This window comes from Cyprinus carpio, chromosome A10 (genome assembly GCF_018340385.1).
Source record: "Cyprinus carpio isolate SPL01 chromosome A10, ASM1834038v1, whole genome shotgun sequence".
NCBI classification, from domain to species: domain Eukaryota; kingdom Metazoa; phylum Chordata; class Actinopteri; order Cypriniformes; family Cyprinidae; genus Cyprinus; species Cyprinus carpio.
The window spans coordinates 18,052,675-18,072,187 of NC_056581.1; the positions used below are offsets into that span (position 1 = coordinate 18,052,675).

The window sequence follows — 19,513 nt, forward strand, 5'->3', positions numbered from 1 at the left end:
ACAAATAGGAAAAATAAAACATGAAAAGGGATGCGTGAATCTCTCTTATATTTAAATTTCTTCTTTGTCACTCAGGACATTCATCAACCAACTTCATGAGATGCACATTGGGATGTTTTTAATCACCGTTGAAGGTTTACATGCATGCTGGACACCCGTTTAACTTTTATTCTTCACTATCTGCTCCATATCATGAGTTTGTTTACATTTATGGATTTGACAGACAGTTTTATCCAAATTGACTTTGCAATGCACTCAAGTTATGGTCAAAGACGAGAAGGGGTTTTCAAACATCAAAACAATAAAAGTTTAATACAGCTTTATTTTTTATTTTATTATTATTATTATTTTGGTACATTAGAATGGGTCCTATTTATTTATTTCTTTATTTTCTGAGCAAAAATAATGATTATCATACATTTTTACCATGATTTAGAGAAGACACCCACTAAAATGTCATTCAGTTTAACCATAATTTTATATAAGCCTACCAAAAACTCTTGTCAGGCATATTTCTAGAACAACAATTACCATTACATGACATTAAAATACTATTTATGGATAACAGTGCAGTCCTAAAATACTAATTAATTGTGATTTTAAATCTTTACCAATTTTTGCCACTATCCTTCAAACCACTAGGTTTTACCCATTTGTTTTTAATCATTTTAAATACAATAAAATTGAAAGATTTATGAATATAGTGAATTTTAAATCAATATAAGGATACAATTGCATAGAAATATGAATAAAATAAAAAACCTATTTGTAAAGTAAAATCTATATACCTAATCATTAAAAAATAATGTGGAAAGTGATTTGTAATAAAATAGTTGGTTACAAATAATTTATTATAATTATTATCATCATCATTATTATGTATTTATTTATTTATTTGCTTGCTTGCTTATTTATTTATTTTCCATAATTTATTTTTTATTTATGGAGCTATTATAATCTTTCCATTCTGTTGTATAGTAATATTAAAATGAATAGCAGACCACCACAAGAGAGTAAATTAAACTTTTTATTGAGATCATTTTACTGAGAAATGACTGAGATATGTCTGGATGAGAGTCCACATATGCAAAACCTCTGTTAAAAAGACACTGAATCACTGGAGAGCAAGAGAACCCATGCTGTAATATTGACACTCAATTCACATAGAAGTCAGGTCAGGTGCATCGTCACCATCTCAATAAAAATATGAAAATGTTTTTTCAACTTTTTTTGTGCATGGTTTGCTTCTTTAACAATATAAAAACGTATAATACTGATTGCAAAACGTTGATTTAATTTACAAAACAAATAACTGTAATAACAATTACCATCCATAATAATAATAATAACAATAATTATATAAAAAAAAAGAAAAGAAAAAAGAAATAAACCAGTCAAAGCCGCATCATCTTCACTAACACAAACAGCGAGCCTTTTTGTCTTTTTTTGAAATACCATTTTGGTATAATCTCTTCTTTTTTTGTCTGACATGCCTTGTGCAAGTCTAAGATCAGTCTGCATATATAAACGGTCCTTTACAGTGTAGGTGGAAGCATAAGGATTATATGCTCTCTGCACGGAAAATAAAACAGTAGGCAGTTTGAGGCTTCTGGGAATGTGCACTTCCTCGCCCAGACTGTCCTTTTCACTGTTTTCAAGAGTTATAAATACTCAAAATACTCCTTTATCAAGAGAAGCCAGTCACACAGAATCTCAACATTTAGATGAAGGGAAGAACCGTCCTGGCGAAAGGAACTTGTACCCGTTCCCTGAAGGCAGTCGGATGGGATGCGACCCCGGACTGCTGCCGGTGGAAGCCGTCGGAGAAGGCGCAACTCTTTTAGGATCGATCTTGCGATGGCCATTGGGTGGATTTCTTTGCTCTAGTGCCACATCTTGGCCGGGCGTATCCTGTCCTGTCACGCCATGCCGGGGCGAGAGGTTCAGAAGGCCCAGGACATCTCGTTTTGCGGTGCTCAGCTTCCCACCACGGAGCGCCCGCATTGGTCCCGAGTGCTGCTGTTGGGTCGCGCTGGCCCAGAAGGTCTTGAGATTGTGGATCGCTTGGACTTTTTCATCAATAGAGGCCAATTTGAGTCGGTCGATATCCGGGGCGTCTGCCGGACTGGAGCGCGTCGAGCCCGTCGAGGAGTAGGACAACGCGGGAGAGGATGCGCTGCCAGCCGGTGACTGGTGGCCCGAGCTGGGTGAGACGTTGCTGGGCGAGCGGGAGATGTGGCCACTGTAGGGCGAGCTGGGATACTTGAGTTTAAACTGGGCATGACTGTCAGAAGTTGGCGACGGTTGGCTGCCTTCCTTTAGGGACGTCTCAGACGTAGCGGGGCTGTTGTATCCCGAGCTGACCTTCTGTAGGGACGACGTACGGGAGGGCGGTTTGGGGCGTGTCGGGAGCGGAGATGACTGCGCCTTGATGCTTGCCCGGCTACTAGGGCGACTGAATGCGCTCGTCTCCGAGGAACGGAAAGCAGATCCTCCGGTTGGGGTCGGGGGCCCTCCGCTGCCCATCCCGTCACCAAGCGGGACACTCCCAGTGCTTCTCTGCAAAGTCTCGACGGCCCGCATGTGGCTTTGCGTCTCTTCCAGGATCTTCTGTGCCAGTTCCTGTGGGTCTAGAGCCGCTCCGGGCGTACGCTCCTCTTGGGACTTCACAGTGCTGTCCGTCTCTGTGCTGGATTGATCAGATTCACCCGTGTCGGAACTGCTCACCTTCCCGACCTTCTGGAAGGGAGAGTTGGGACTAGGAACCAGGGTGGCTTTGACAGGGGACGTTGGGGTGCTGACGCTTCCCCTGGAGGACACGGACACTGCGTAACCCCTGCCGGTCCCGCCACGCGCCGCACCCCGATGGTTCCTGTGGTTTGTGGGACGAGGGAGCGTGTCGCATTGGCTACCCAATGGCTCGCTGCTGATTATACTGTATCCTTCATACTCTTCATCATCATGCCCTCCCACGGCTCCATGTGGGGATGAGCGGCTGCGGGGCACCGACATGTGCCGGTGGGACGCGAAAAGCCCAGCTCCACCCCGATGCCGCTCTAGTTCCTGCTGCCGCGAGCGCTGGCTGATAAAGTCAGACGCGCCTTCGGGACGGGACAGGAAGCTCATGGAAGAGGCGATGGAGCTCAGGCTGTAGACGGAGATGGCATCAGAGCCCAGGCTGTCAGGGCATGGAGGGGAGAAGGGAGGGTTGGGGTAACCCATAGGCAGCTGGTGGGACACAGACTGTGCCGAGGCCAGAGACTCCAGAGACGATGAACTGTCCAGACTCAGACGCTTTGGCAGCTCAGTAGAGTCTGAGGGGAACATTAAAGTGTGATTATTATAAAGTCAGATGTTATATATAACGTTACATATTTTAAGGGTGTATAGACGTAGAAATTCTATTGCTAGTAAAAATAGTAATAGTGATTATTTATGGCATGCAATTAATGACATTAGATAATATTATTAATATATTTTTTCCAGTATTGTACTGTATATACAAATTAAATACAGTATAAAATACAATGTAAATACAACAAAAACAATATATAGTCATTTCCCCATTTTTTTGTCAAAATTTTAAAATCATTCAAAAGGGTTTTTATAAAATTAAATATACAACTAAATTTTACTGGTGGGAAAATAGCAATAATGATTTTTTTAATACTCAATTTATATGGCACGTAATGAATGACTATTATTACAAATAATATAATTGTAAAAAATTATATTTTTACCTATATATTAGTGGTAAATAGAGTACCACTAATAAAGTTATGCATATTTATATAATTGTCTTAATGTTGTCTAAATAAAAACTGACTATCTTCAAAATAAAGAATTAATATATGGTTTGTGAAATGATACAATACACTGTATTTTTTGAAAAATAGATTGTTAATTTTTTTATTAGTGTAGCAATGGATATATAATGGAAATATAGTATACATATATTTTTACCCAGTTTTTTTGTTTTGTTTTAGTCATAGTAATTGTTTTTTGCATCTTTTTTTTTTGAAAATATCATTAAAATTACAAAAATAACATTAATTTTATATCTTGTGCATTGTTGTGATTATTGTAAAATCATTTTTATGTAAATAACTTCAAATTACCAGTGTGTAAGATGTGCTATATATATATATATATATATATATATATATATATATATATAAACGCTTATTTGAGTAGACTGAAATATTACCTACGTTTGAAGCTAATCCTATTAAAACAGCCCTTTTCTTGTCTTTAGAATCAATGACAAAATTCAAATTTAAAAAACCTTTACAATGAATGAATCAGTTTTGTTGATGTGATTAACAATGTGAGGGTGAAGTGATGCTCACCGAACAGTGCCAGCAGCGACTGCAGGGCAAAGTGCATGGTGCGACGGTTGGCCTGTTTGCCCGTCTTCAACACCACCTCCTCCTGACCGACCTCACAAAGGTCAAACCCTGAAAGAAAGAGAAAGATTGACCCCTCAGCATCGAGGAAAAGCATCTCGATCAGTACTTATGTGCTGAAGCTGCTCTTACCCAGAGCGGCCAGGAACTCATGGCAGCCAGGAAGTCTCCAGAGCTGCACGCTGATGGACACTTGGATGGGTGCGAGAGAGAAATCCTGCTCCTTCTCTCCAGACTGAAGCTGCACCAAAACCTGATGGAGCTGTGGAAAATGAGAAAGATCTTAATGATGTCAAGCACAAAAAAAGGCTTATTTTATTTTTATTTACACTAAAACAGCAGCTAAAAATCACTGGCAAGTTACTTTACGGTAGTGTATTAGCGTTAGTTAGAGTTAGTCGAAAGCAGATATTTAAGCACTTACCATTCCCACTACATTTTTAACAGCTTCAGAGATAAGTTTAGGAAAGAGAAGGAAAGAGCATTGTTAAAAAGCAAACATGAGCATCTCAATAATACAGCAGGCACTCATCACAGCAGTGTAGTAATGCACAGATCAGATGCATGAGCACAGGACAGTTCACTTTAAGCAAAGTAAAGTGTGTTCTTGATACATGCTATGACATCTTACCCGGTTGATCAGCTGTTCTCCGGTTTCTGATGCTGTGATCAGTTTACACAACGCCTGTAGAGCAGGAGGAGGCAAACCTGTGAACATGAAGGACAAATAACTCTTTAAACCCTTGTGTGTTCTGAAAATACTCCTAATGTGCTGGCTCCAGTCAAAAAGGCCTGGCCTTTTAAAAATTGCTTGTAAATCTAGCATTATACAATATTAATCAACAAATCTTGGATTCAATCTTTTTGTCAACTTGTTTCCTTTCAATTAGCACTGGTTTTGTCAACTGCGGACTCACTGATATGAGCTCACACACCTCAGTTTTTCTGTGAAAAAAGAGCATTATTTGTGGATAATTTTGTCAACGTTCACTCATTAACAGATGCATAAACTCAGATCAGTCAGTTACAAAAATAAATGCAAAATATAAGTCATAAAAGTCAAGTTTCCAATGACAAATAAGTGAGAATTTACACATTTTACAATTCCTGTTCTCACTTGTTTGATAATTTCACACATTTTTTTTTTGTTGTGTCATTTTTGTGCTCGATCTGCATCAGTCCAAGAATGTTCTGTGGGTTGGTAATCTTTATCCTCCATACTCTTGTTTTTTAATAGTAAATGCATGTGGCAGTGTGTCGTACCCAGCAGTGACTGTAGGGTGGTGCTGCATTGCTGCAGTCGGTCTCCGGGGTCAGTGGTGGGGAAGAAGACCGCCGCAGGGAGGCCCGTTCCAGCCGAGTCCAGCCTGAATCCCACCGCGGTCAGCAGAGCCTGCCAGCCCGGCACGCCGCCCACCTTATTCTCCACACTCTGCTGAGACGTGTACATGGAGTTCCTCTGGCCGTTCTGGATGCGCTGGAGAGATTTCTCCACCTGGGGGAGCCACACAGACACAAAAAACTGGATGCTCATACTTATTGTCTGTTACTACTATTTCTATATTTTCAACTGAATATGACAACAATGAAGCACAAATAAAAATATAAGAATTAAGTAAAGTAGTGACCAAACTTTGTATATAGAATTACTGAAAATAAAATGTCAGATCAAAATAACAATTACAAAAATGGATTACCCAACACGTAAAAATTATATATATATATATATAATATACTATTAATTCATAAATAATTCATAAATTTGCACACACACACACACACACACACACACACACACACACACACACACACACATATATATATATATTATATATATCTATATCATTTAATACTGTAAAATATATTATACTACTTTTTACTGTAACACATCTACTATAACATTCTATTTATTGCAATATACTGCATATACTATATATATATATATATATATATATATATATATATATATATATATATATATATATATAATGCTTCCATATTACTATATACATCTATTATACAATGGTACAAAATAATAACTGATATATGTTATACAATGTACACACACTTATAAATACTATATGCACATTATATATAAAATTAAATATAATGAAATAATTATTACAAACATAAAACTTACTATATTAAAGTAATACTATATAAAACTTTTATTTTGATTATTACAATTAATAATAACTTACATGCACACAATCAAATACATTATATTTTATACTTTTAAACAAAAGCATATAAAATACTATATAAAGTGAAAAGTGAAAGTCATAATAGATAATAGAACAAAATAATCATTACAATAATTAGAATAATAATTAAAAAACAACTGATATATACAGACATATGAACACTTAATATGCAGACTAGACCCACAAACAATTATATACACTACTATATGTAATATATATTATATATGTATGTATTTCATTTTATATTTATGTCATGCATCTTTAAGTTCTTATATACACATATATGATTTTTCACATATATTTATTCACAGTGAATATAAATCAGGCCGGTGGTCCTGGTAAAGCTGGTGTGTGTTTCTCACCAGGTGTAGCAGAACCCTCAGGGCATCTCTAGCTTTGTCTGGATACTGCAGGATCTCAGCCAGAGCCTGACCAATCAGAGACGACGGGCTGTTCAGTTTCACGTCACTGCCAATCAACATGAAGCCTGTGGAGACATATTCAAATCATGAGGAGAACACCAAACAAACCTTAAAAACACCCACTATATACTCAATACTGCCTACTACTATATTAAAGTGACATGTGACAGTCTGCAGTAGTACTATACTATATGACATCACTGCACATGTTTAACAGTGTCAATTATTCACCACAGTATGATGTGCTCATATACTGCACACTTTTGCGATGGCGCTGCGATCATACCTGCCCAGTTGGAGGGGTGTGAGAACTGTTTGCTGCTCTGGACAGACTTCATGGCGTCGGCGAGGGCCGCGCTGGCTTTGGTGCCGTTGAGCAGAGCGCTGTAGAACGCGTGGATGAACATCTTGGACGCGGCGATGGGAACCGGCCACAGAGACACCAGCACACACTGAGCTCCAGCCGCCAGGAAAGCCCTGGTCAAACCCACCACCCCGTCTGCTGTTACTTTACTGTCCGACTCCTGGTACGAGCTGCAGGTCATGAAAACACACTCTATCAGCATCATGGAGCAGTAATACAGACGCTATTATCTTAAATAGACTGTAAACTACTGTGGATGTGGGCGTAGTCGTAGTACGGCCTGTCAAACCGAAGATATGTATGAAAATGCTGATGCATAGATGAGGGTGGGCAGTATGAACAAAAGAAAACATAAATAACTAAATATAAAGTCAACATAACACTAACACAAAGAAATAATATACATGTTATACATACAATTATATAATTACATTTTATACTTTATTATATAATACATTTTTTTATATAGTTATATAAACTACTATATGCACATTGTATATAAAATATAAAAAAATTAGTAATAAAACAATACCAAATAATAAGTGCAATAATTAAAATAATAGTAATTATATATATATATATATAATTACTATTATTTTAATCATTGCACTCATTATTTGGTATTGTTTTATATATATATATATATACGCCAGATATATAGCATATATATAAAAAATATATATATAAATGACAATGAATTACATGAATTCAAAGAAAGTGAATTATATTTATTACACATTAAAAATATACCTACATGAATTTATTAAAATATGAATATATTAAAAGATGCCTAATTTTGCTTAGAATAAATAATAAAATAAAAAGTAATTAAATTAAATTAAATTAAAGGAATTATTTGTTTTATTTAAACCTTGGTGAACCTAAACAAAAAGATTTAGATGAAATAAAACAAAAAGGTTAGAACAAATTTGCTTCACATTATGTAATTAAAAAACAAACAAACAAACAAATTAAATAATTATTACACAAAAATAAAAAAAAAAAAAAAAAATAAATAATTATAACACAAAATAAAGTTTGTGATTTTCTAAAAAAAAAAAAAAAAAAAAAAAAAAAAAAAAATCCTGGACATTTTCTAGTTGATTTAGACTGTAAGTGATTCAAGTGTCTGAAAATGTCCAAAAACTTGCTGACATTCACATATACATTCAGCAGGTCTAAACTGACCCCAGCACGACTAGTTTTGTGGGCAGCCTGAGATCGAGGATGTCAGCTGCGGTGAGCAGGAACTCCTGCAGCGGTGGGCTGTCGCAGATACTTTCAGCATCGCTGGCGTCGTCCGGCACGTGCAAACTCTCCGGGATGGTGTAGTTGGATTTGACTCCGCTCTCTCCACCTCCTGCTCCTCCGCTGGGAGCCGCTGCCACCGGTCCAGAGCCGGAGTCCTGGCTGGGCGTAAGGACCAGAGCCGCCAGCTTCCAGGAGATGTGTGTGGCAAAGTGGGCGCACTCGGCCTGCGTGAGGGCATTCATGACCCGCTCCTTTGTGGCGGAGGGACCAGCCAGCGGCTGACAGCCCAAGAGATCGGCCACCATGTGGGCCTCCTCTTCAGCGGAGGGCATCGGACCCCAAAGCCAGCGGTCCATCACCGACGGCGGCAGCCGAGGATTCCCCACCACTGCAGCCATAGAGCTGCCTCCGTTACACAGAACCGGACCGGTCCGCCGAGGATGAACCTGAAGTGACAAAGACCAGGTGAGTTCGTGGGCAAAAACAAATTAAGGTAAAATTAATGTTTGGCATGTTGCTGATGCACCCTTATAAAAGCATTAAGCCACTTGAGAATGTAAACTACAGTGAATATACCACTTTTCTCCCTCACGTCAAAGCAAACACACTCTTTAATCACAGTAAAATCACTGCAGCCTTATCATATCTCACGTGCCTTATTGATTTATTAGTCTGTGAAATGAACCAACAGAGACCATCAGGCACATAGTAGTATATATCAGTGGAAACTACTAAAACAGTTTTTGTGAATTTAAATAATACTAAAATAAAATAAAATAAAAATACAAAAAAATTAAATGTAAGAAAAACTAAAAAAATTGCCTTGGCAACTAGCTGAAATAAAATAATTGAAATGTATTGAAGTACCAAAATGACTAAAACTAAAACTGAAAGAGACACAGGTCAAAGCTAGTTAGAAATATATCACCATGTGAAAATTCCTATTTTCAATAATCCAGTAAATTATTATTGTTGTTATTATTTTTGTATTGTTTTATTTTGACTTGATGAATAAAACCAAAAGATCAGAAAAATACATATTAAAAGTGATTAGAGCAAAACCAGTTTTATTTCTGTTTTTAGCAATGTTGCCTTGGAAATGAACTGAAATAAGTACTAAAGTACAAATTTTTTTTTTACTAAAATTAAAATTAAACCTGAAAACTAAAAGCTAATATTAAAATATTAAATTAAAAATATCAAAAAAAAACTAAAAGCTAATATTAAAATATTAAATTAAAAATATCAAAATAATGGTATAATATTGGTATAACTGGTCTATATGTGTGTCAGAACTGTGCCTACTTTAGCTGTGCTCCCCAGACTGCCGATGGACGGTACGGCGATGAGACTGAACCGCTCGTACAGATACTCATTAGATGAGCTTCCCTTCAGCAGCGCAAACGGGATGAGATACAACTCGCCCTCCAGAACCAGAACCAGCTGTCTGTGTCTACCGACTGGACCGCTGGAGTGCATCAGACCCTGCAGAGAGACAGAAAAATCATGTTACATATTCAAACTACACAGAGTAAGCCAATAAATATTGGATATATATCAGAAAACGTCTTTAAAAATAAAAGAATAGCCAACATTAAGTTAGTGAAAAAAATAAAATAAACAAACAAAACTCTGGGTACTACATTAAATATATAATAAATGCCATATATAAATATAAAAAAGCTGCTACAAACCAATTAATGAACTATCATTTTGTGGACAACTTATTTACTGTGATTATTATTACTAATCAATGTAATTATTTATTGAACATTAGTGAAGTGTGAGTGCAGTCGTACCCCCTCCATCGGGGCGATGAGCAGGTCGTAAAGGGCTCGTAACGGGGGTTTGCTGAGTGCACTGGCGCGGCTCGGCAGAGACGAGGAGCCCTCCTTCACCGGAGACACCGTGTTACTGAAGAGACTCGTCATACTCTGACAGCTCCTGAAATACACCACAAACACACTGATGAACATACTGTACAGCTAAAACTGCAAGTCAAGCTGCATGCAGTGATTTCATTCACTTTTGTGAAAAAAATCTTAACTTTTTGCAGTCGGATTAAAATAAGTCATGAAGGAGATGCTGTATCCAGCTCATTTATCACACTGGAAATAGAGTATGTATACAGTATATTCTTTCTTCATAAAAAAACAGTATGTTGTGTGCTATTTCAATGACATTTATAGTGACGAATGGGAGAAGATGAAGTGATATCACACCACCTCAGACTCTATGAGTCATATGAAACTGAAACACTAGATGGCGATATACACCGGAAAAACAGTTGCACTCATTTTTAATAAGTGGTTTGTTTCAGAGGCATGTTCATGTTCACTCAGAAAGCAACTTAACTAAAATATATAAGTTACATGTTACAAAACGTGTTACAAAAAGAGGTCACTGTGGACCTTCTTAGAATAATAGCAGTACAAATAATAATAATAAATTTATAGCAGTACAAAAAAAAAAAAAAAATAATTAATATTACTATAATTAATACTATTAGAATAATTAATAACAAAAAACAATAAAAAAATGACAAATATTATTATTATTATTATTATTATTAGAGTAAATTCTTAATACTAAATGCAAATAATAAAAAAATAAAAAAAAAAAACAAAAATTCTTAATTATTCTAATAATAATAATAATAATTATTATTATTATTATTATTAGAATAATTAAGAATAATTAAGTGTTATATTCTATACCAATGAATAATAATTATTATTTATATTATTAATTATTAGTAACAATAATAATCATTATTATTTATTAAATATAATCATTAATATATAATTATTATTATTATTATTAATAAATAATAATTATTACGTTATTGTTATTATTATTTTTATTGTATGTTTACAATATTACACTATTAACTATTATTGGCAGAGGAACTGTTTATTGTTATTATTATCTTTTGTAAAATGTAATAATTTATTGATCTTTAGTGTTATTTATCATATAGCCATGCGCTGGAGATTTGACGACGGTCAAGGGGTTCGCTTTAGAGTTCATGGTATGACAAACAACAGCCCTTTACCATGATGAAATCACTGTAACACACACTACTGCTTTATTCCCGCAGGAACACGGCACTGTGGATCTCTTGGGATTAAGGCAGAAGCCACACATCACCTCACAGATGACATCAAAACACCTCGTTATTAACGAATCTGTGTAGGTGTAATGACTCCACATACTCGAGGTCTAATCGCTATCACTATGGAAACCAAACAGCTCCGCAGACAACTTCCTTTCCACTTCCTGTCACAGAGCTCTATCATTACACGCCTTCAAAGAGAGACACACAGGAGGCTCGGCTTCATCCCAAACTCTGCTCCTCCATTTGGAGGTTAACTGGGTGATCAAGCACGTGTAAGAATAAGGAAGATTCTTCCTTTGGTGAAACAATTTACCAAACAAATTACAATTCTGATGTTATTTATATCGTTCCAATCCTTCCAAAATACACCATAAAAATAGCTGAAACCAGCTTTTACTATTAAAATTAATAAAGCTGAACTAAAATGAAATATAAATATTCAATCAAATTGTAAACTACTGAATAAAATAAATTAATTGAAATAAAATAAAGTTACGCTGAGGTACTAAAATTACTCAAAGAAACACTGGGAGAAAAAAACAACAATAAAAATAAAAAACTTAAAATGAAAATATAAAGATAAACACTAACTCATAATCAAAAGCGAACACCGACAATAAAGCTGAGATAAAATCAAATAAATATGCGATGAGAAACTTAAATTTTACAAAATGTAAAATAAGCTGACTGAAAAAAAATAAACTGAAGTACTAAAATAACAAAAACTATTAAAAAATAGTTTTCTTAAAAAGAAAAATTTAAAAAATGACAGAAGCACATAAATGACTAAAATTAAACTAAAATGAAATAACTGAAAATATAAAAATAAAAGATAATTCAAATTATTATTAAATGCTAAAATAGTACTAAATATAAATACACTATATTCCAACAGCAATAAAAAAAACTTTTGTTCACTGATAATTTTACTTTCAGTGAATCCAGATCACTGATCGAATCATTCACACTAATTCTAAAGATCTGTTTCAAAAGAATTCATTAATACCTGATTCGTTAATGAATCATTGTTTTGAGTTGGATCTTTTTAATGAATCTTTGGATCATGACTTGTCTCATGAACCCTTACAGTATGTGTATTTTCGTTGAATAAAACCGAATAATACCTCACACAAATCTATCATATGACTTCAGAACAAAATATAGTGAATAAGACATTTTAATGCTTCATGCCCACTATAATTAAAAAAGAGAAGGATACTCTTCAAAAATTCTCATTGCTTGCGAATAAAGTCAAACAGGTTTAAGGGTGAGTGAACAATGCCAGAATCATCATTTTTGGCTGAATTGTTCGTTTAACGCGGTGACACTTGCTCATTAGTGCAGATGAGGAATGAACGGCCCTCGGGGACGACTCTTTGTTTTAATGAATATAGAGAGATGTGCAGCGCTGAGAGCTCTTAACGAGAAGCGTGGCTCTAATGATGACCGCTCTGACCCCGTCTTTAACAATGCACTGCATAACCTGGCCTCATACCCTCACTGTTCCTGTCCTAGCTGACGTTTCTCCCTCCCTCAGTGCTAATAACCATCTCTCTCTCTCGTAATGAATCAGGATGTGAAGGACTCGACTGAATGCCAAACTATCTCTCCGAACCGGCTCCCTAATTATCATCTGTCTGAGCTGCTCTTTCTCATCGGCAGAGTTTAGATCCATTACCAGCAAAATGTTTACTAATTGCTTGATGATTTAGTGTTTGACCGGGTTTTTTCTCTACTATCTGAATGGTTTCTCTTCCTTTAGATTAATACCAAATGGTTTATTTTGGTTAATAAATTGGCCATTTTTTTGCCAATGGACTGAGAAATAAGTTTAGATCCATTATATGCAAAATGTTTACTAATTGCTTAATTATTTGGTTTTGATTGGATTTTTCTTTGCTGTTTGAGAGCTTTCTCTTCCTTTAGATTAATACCAAATGGTTTATTTTGGTTAATATCAAAATTAACCACATCTAGAACACGAAAAAAAAACACCATTTCTATTGCCAATGGACTGAGAAAAAAGTTTAGATCCATTATGAGCAAAAATTGCTTAATTATTTGGTGTTGACTGGGTTTTCATCTGCTATTTGAGTGCTTTCTCTTCTTGTAGATTAATATCAAATGGTTTATTTTGGTTAAATGTTAAAACATAACAGATCAAGAACAAGAAAAAACTATGTACCAATGTCCTGAGAAATGACAAGTTTCAGATTCTCTGGCAAGTGTTATCATTGCTACACAAGTACATTTATCTTATTTTAGATATTTTTCTCATGAATAAAACACTTATATTTGGGTCTGTTCCTCACGTATGTTTCATATGACTTCAGAAGACTTGAAATATCGTGAATGAGTCACTTTTAACCTCTTTTATGACGTTTATTAGTCATTTTGGAGCTTGACTGGAAAGCTTATCAAAATTATGATATATCTCAGCTTATATAACCTGATGTTCAGGTCTTGAAAAATAGTTTTAGAAACAAAAAAGGGCATAAAAGTATGAGCTTATGAGCTACATTTCAACTCTTCTGAAGCAATCAGTCCAAACTTTTAGTCATTTTTCACTAATAATCTTTACTTCCAGTAACCAGATCAGCGAATGAATCAATCAAACTGATTCTGTGACCTGGATCAAATGATTCACTTAAAAGATTCCAATTCTAGAATCGTTCTTTTGACTCTGATCTTTTCAAGAAATCGTTTGATCACTACTTATCTAATGAACTCTCATGAATGAGCCGAAGTGGATTTTCAGTGAAAAAAAAAAAAAAAAACCCCCCTCCGGTTTTGGCCTCCTCCTCAAGCAAATCTATCATATAACTTTCAGAAGACTCAGAATAAAGCAAGTGACTCATTTGAACCCCTTTTATGACGCTCTAAAGGCGTTTATTTGGCATTTTGACCGTGTTCACTTTCATTAGAATAAAAATTTAGTCTTAAAACACTTCATATGATGAATGTTGTGTCTGACCTGTTGAAGAGGTTGTTTCTGGAAACCATCCTCAAGAAGCCGGTCGGGTCGGTCACTGAGTTGAGTTTATTATTGAGTTCTTCAAACTGCTGGTCCAAAAGGTCTCCAGCTTCGCTCTCCGTCTCGCTGCTGGAACAAGCTCTGAAACACCAAACATAATGTGATTTATTCAAGCAGCAAGAGTTACTCGGCTTAATTGCTTTTTTGATGAAAAACAAGTTCAATTAATAATTTCATGATGTAAAACTAACAATGAATCAATAAACATCACTTCCGCCAAATAATACAGTCAATTATTCAACAAGACTCTGAAATACTTGTTTCAACTGACACATTTGTGTCTATTTTTTATTTCTCTGACAACGTTTCAATGAAACATAACTGGTAACTCAATTAAGTTTTCTCAGCTATGAAAGCACAACATCTGAGTGATGAAATGCTCCCACTTATCAATACCGCTGTCAAACACACTCGCTTTTATATCCAGAGATGCATATGTTTGTAGACTTTTCATTCACAGCGTCCATTGAGATGCAATGCAAAATAACAGGAACAATTTTATAAACGACCAAACAACTCAGGCACAACATCAGCCACAATCACAGATAATTACTCACGAGTCTCTCTGCGCCTGGGGAACACATGAGCAAATTTCTCTGATTAGCTTTAATGAAAAAACAGATCTCTCCAGTAATCTGACTCATCTGAGACGACACACTTGGATTCTTCTTTTGGGTTAATACGTTTTATCCACCTCACCTCGATCACACACAAAACGTGCTTCGTTTGCACCTAATGCATGACGCAGATGTGCCGCTGATTATTTTGGACACATTATCAGATGGCATTACAACATGTCGATGTGAAGAGATTGGAACGCTCTACAGACGTCTGAATAGCTCGTTAGCGTGTGTTCGTTTAAGCACTTTGCTCTGAGAATGAAAGGGAACATCTGCTTAAGGGAACATCTCTATTTCTCGAAATGTAACTTTATATATCTCATAAAACTGTATGCAGAACGTCATCTGACTTCATATCTAACATTATGATTTTATAAATCTCAAAATATGACAAATCTCACAATGAATTCATATATCACATGATGAATTAATATCTCAAAATATGAACATATAGCATAATATTAATACACATCTCACAATAACTCTATATATCCCAAAATATAGCTTAATAGTATATCTCATATTATAAAAACATACAAACATCAAATGGCATTATATCTTACATTATGACTATATATTGCATAATATAACTTTATATCTCACTATATGGCATTATTTCTAAATGACTTTATATATCTCATAATACTGTATACATCTTATGACTATATATCTCATACTACTACATACATCTCACAATATGACTTGATATCTCACACTGACTTTACACTTCTCTAAATATCTCATAATATTGCTATATGTCTCACAATACTTCATATTTTACATTTCTTCTCAAAATACGGCTGTATCTCGTAATATTACTATTTATCTCATAATTATGACTTATCTCACATTGACTTAAAATTCCTCAATACAGGATCATGTATATTGTATAATATTACTATATATCTCACAATACAACTTCATATTTTACATTAACTTAATATTTTTCAAAATACGGCTGTATCTCATAATATTACTATATATATATATCTCATAATATGACTAATCTCACACTGACTTAATATTCCTCAATACAGGATCATGTATATTGTATAATATTACTATATATCTCACAATATGGCTTTATCTCAAAATGTAACATTAAATATCTCATATTCTTATGCATATATATCGTAAGACTTCAGATCTCACATTTATTTCATATCTCAAAATCTGATTTTAAATCTCACAATATGACTTGATATTTCAATATATGACTTAATATATCTTAGAATTTTACTAAATATCTCACAATGACTTACGTCAAACTATAACTTTTTATATATATATATATATATATAATATTACAATGAATATATATATCATATGACTTCATATTTCAAATTTATTTCATATCTCAAAATATGACTTATTATATCTCATAATGTTACTTTATATCTCACAATATGACTTATCTTAATACACTGAATGCATATTGCATTCTCTACAGACGTCTGAATAGCTTGTTAGCGTGTTTAAGCACTTTGCTCTGAGAATGAAAGGGAACGTCTGCTAATCCTCTTCCCTAGATTTCTGAACTATTCCAAGATGTCAGAGCACCAGCATTCTAGTCATTCTGCATCCTTTATCTCAGCAAACATGTTCCGGCGTCCGTTGCACTCCCTCTTGAGACGAAAGCCATCCCAAATCCTGTCAAAATGTTAATTGAATTCTTTGTCAGGGTACAACCCTGCAGGACAGGAATAATCTAATTTTGGTGCCAACCAGAAATGAAAAGCACCAGAGGAGCCGGAGAATGAGATCTGCTCTTCATATATTTGGGCTTAAAGTAACAGACTTTGACCCAGTTGTGGGGCGAGCGCTTGCATCTGCGACCCGTCCGCATGCTCTCCTGCACCTGAGCTGCTGTGGGTGCGGATGCGGCCGCGGGCGGATCTGTTTGGGAAGCGTGCTTTGGAAATGAAGATGGCTCAGATGTAGAGACAGTGCCGTGGGCCACATGTGGCAGGCGGAGATATACGGGGATGCTCTGAAACCTGATCAGGCAGGTTAACTAAGGTTGTTAACACTGGGTCTGAGTTTGATTACGCCTCTGGAGTAACACTGTGAGTGCAGGCAGAAGCTGTTTACCAGCCAACTAAAATTTAACATGCTGTCTGCAGCGGATGCGTTTGAAAGCATTTTCTGCTGAGACAAGCAGCAATAAGAATGCATTAGTCTATAATATGCTAATTAGAAATCATCACAGCAGTTTATTTCTGCAAATTAGGCCGAATTGGTTTATGACCCATAACTCAGACCCCCCTTTTTATGACAAGCAAACAACCTCAAAATGGACATGGGAAAGCACTTGACACTGTGGTGTGAAATTCCCTAATTATTGGTGTTTACTAGGTCATCTATCACTGTTACTACCACTCATACTGAGGGTTAGTGATTTGATCAAACCCTTAACCAAGTCTTCCTATACCACTTATGATACCGACAAGAATGATTCCTCAAATCATGTGTCTTGTTGAAGAGAGGATGATAGGGCTTATGACCTATACATTTTATCACCTGCTGGTATAATATATCTCATAATGTTACTATATACCTTACATTATGACTTCATGTATCTCATAATGTTACTATATACCTTACATTATGACTTCATATATCTCGAAATGACTTTATATATCTTGAAATATTATTTCCACATGCTTCCAAGTTCCTTTCTTAAATAAGGACTTAATATATCTCATTACTATACAGTATATCACATAATATTACTGTATCTCTCAACATGACTTTATATGTCACATTATGAATTATTTCTTAAAGTGACTTTATATATCTCATAATATTACTATATATTTTACAGTGACTTCACATATCTCATAATATAACTATATATCTCATAATATGATCTCATATCTCAAAATATCACTAGATACCTCACATTATGACTATACATCAAAATGTGGCTATATACAGTATCTCATATTACTACTATATATATCACAAATCTCACATGACTCTCATGACTTCATATCTCAAAATATGACTCGATATTGCATAATATTACTATATATCTCACAATATGGCTTTATCTCAACACATGACTATATATCTCATAATATTAAATACATTTTGCTACTAACTTCACATCTCACATTATGACTTAATATTTTTTCTTATATCACACTGTGACTTAATAGCTCCTATTTTGATTCTATATATCTTCCAACATGACATACTTTGTTGTATTAAACCTTATCTCATAATTAATTTTCTGCTCAGAGGTTTAAAAGGGATAACATATCCAATCCATATCTAGAGACCACAATATTATACTTGGGTTCATTTGCACCTAGCAACTATACAGCAACATCCTGGCAACCACCCTTCACGGCGGTGAGCTGCCACATGAACAGTCCTGCTGAAACTGTGCATTAATCACAGAGTTATGCTGATGAATCTTACGAGTGGCACTCCAGTCAACACACACACAGAAGGGTGCAAGAGGTCTCGCTAAACGAGCCATAATCGTTCATATTGCAGCCGGTCGCGGGTATCACAATTCCTGTTCGTGCCTCTTTCTTTCTGCACAATGAATGGGGTCTTCAAAGGTGGCATATTGCACCCAACCAAGTGGAAAAGATTGCTCGCAGTCCCTCAGTCAAGCGCTAAATTATCCTTTAATGGGCAGGGATGAGCACAGTGCTCTCTGGGAGAAGCCATCACACCTTTAGTGACTAATGCGCTGGCACCGGCATGAGAGACTCGCGGCTTTCTACGCGCGTACAATAATGGCCTTTGTTTCAGGCTACTGCTTAATTCACACCAAGAGCTTCTGACGTTCTGCCATCCTTCTCTCTGCATTCTGCTCCTCCAAACCTGCCAGCGTCTTCACCTAATTACATGTCAGAGTGAACTCAACGCTGCAGCACTGAAACCTCCATCCGAGAGGTGAATAACTCCTCAGCTGCCACCCGGTCAGGTCCACAGAGCCAGAGATCAGTGCGGTGTGGCCTCCAGCCCTGCTGCGGCGTTTGACAGCATCGGTGAGCGCTGAGATGTGCTTCCTGCGGGGCATATATGCGCACACATGCACACTCCACCCCGCTGCGCTCAACGCTGCTAACAAACAT

The 19,513-nt window shown here is 35.8% G+C and overlaps 1 protein-coding gene across 1 annotated transcript in view; it reads right to left on the reverse strand.

Moving 5' to 3' along the window:
• Positions 1 to 1,014: 1,014 nt before the first annotated feature.
• The window catches only part of LOC109100437 (tetratricopeptide repeat protein 28-like), a 259,672-nt gene continuing 241,173 nt past the window's right edge, over positions 1,015 to 19,513 (reverse strand). Inside the window, exons 14-24 of the mRNA XM_042765599.1 lie at positions 14,740 to 14,880; positions 10,447 to 10,591; positions 9,953 to 10,132; positions 8,585 to 9,093; positions 7,319 to 7,566; positions 6,973 to 7,097; positions 5,670 to 5,901; positions 5,038 to 5,114; positions 4,539 to 4,668; positions 4,350 to 4,457; positions 1,015 to 3,314 (exon numbers count right to left, since the gene is read on the reverse strand). Of these exons, the coding sequence (XP_042621533.1) occupies positions 1,714 to 3,314; positions 4,350 to 4,457; positions 4,539 to 4,668; positions 5,038 to 5,114; positions 5,670 to 5,901; positions 6,973 to 7,097; positions 7,319 to 7,566; positions 8,585 to 9,093; positions 9,953 to 10,132; positions 10,447 to 10,591; positions 14,740 to 14,880 (3,496 nt within the window). The 3' untranslated portion in view covers positions 1,015 to 1,713. The remainder of the gene's footprint in view (positions 3,315 to 4,349; positions 4,458 to 4,538; positions 4,669 to 5,037; positions 5,115 to 5,669; positions 5,902 to 6,972; positions 7,098 to 7,318; positions 7,567 to 8,584; positions 9,094 to 9,952; positions 10,133 to 10,446; positions 10,592 to 14,739; positions 14,881 to 19,513) is intronic.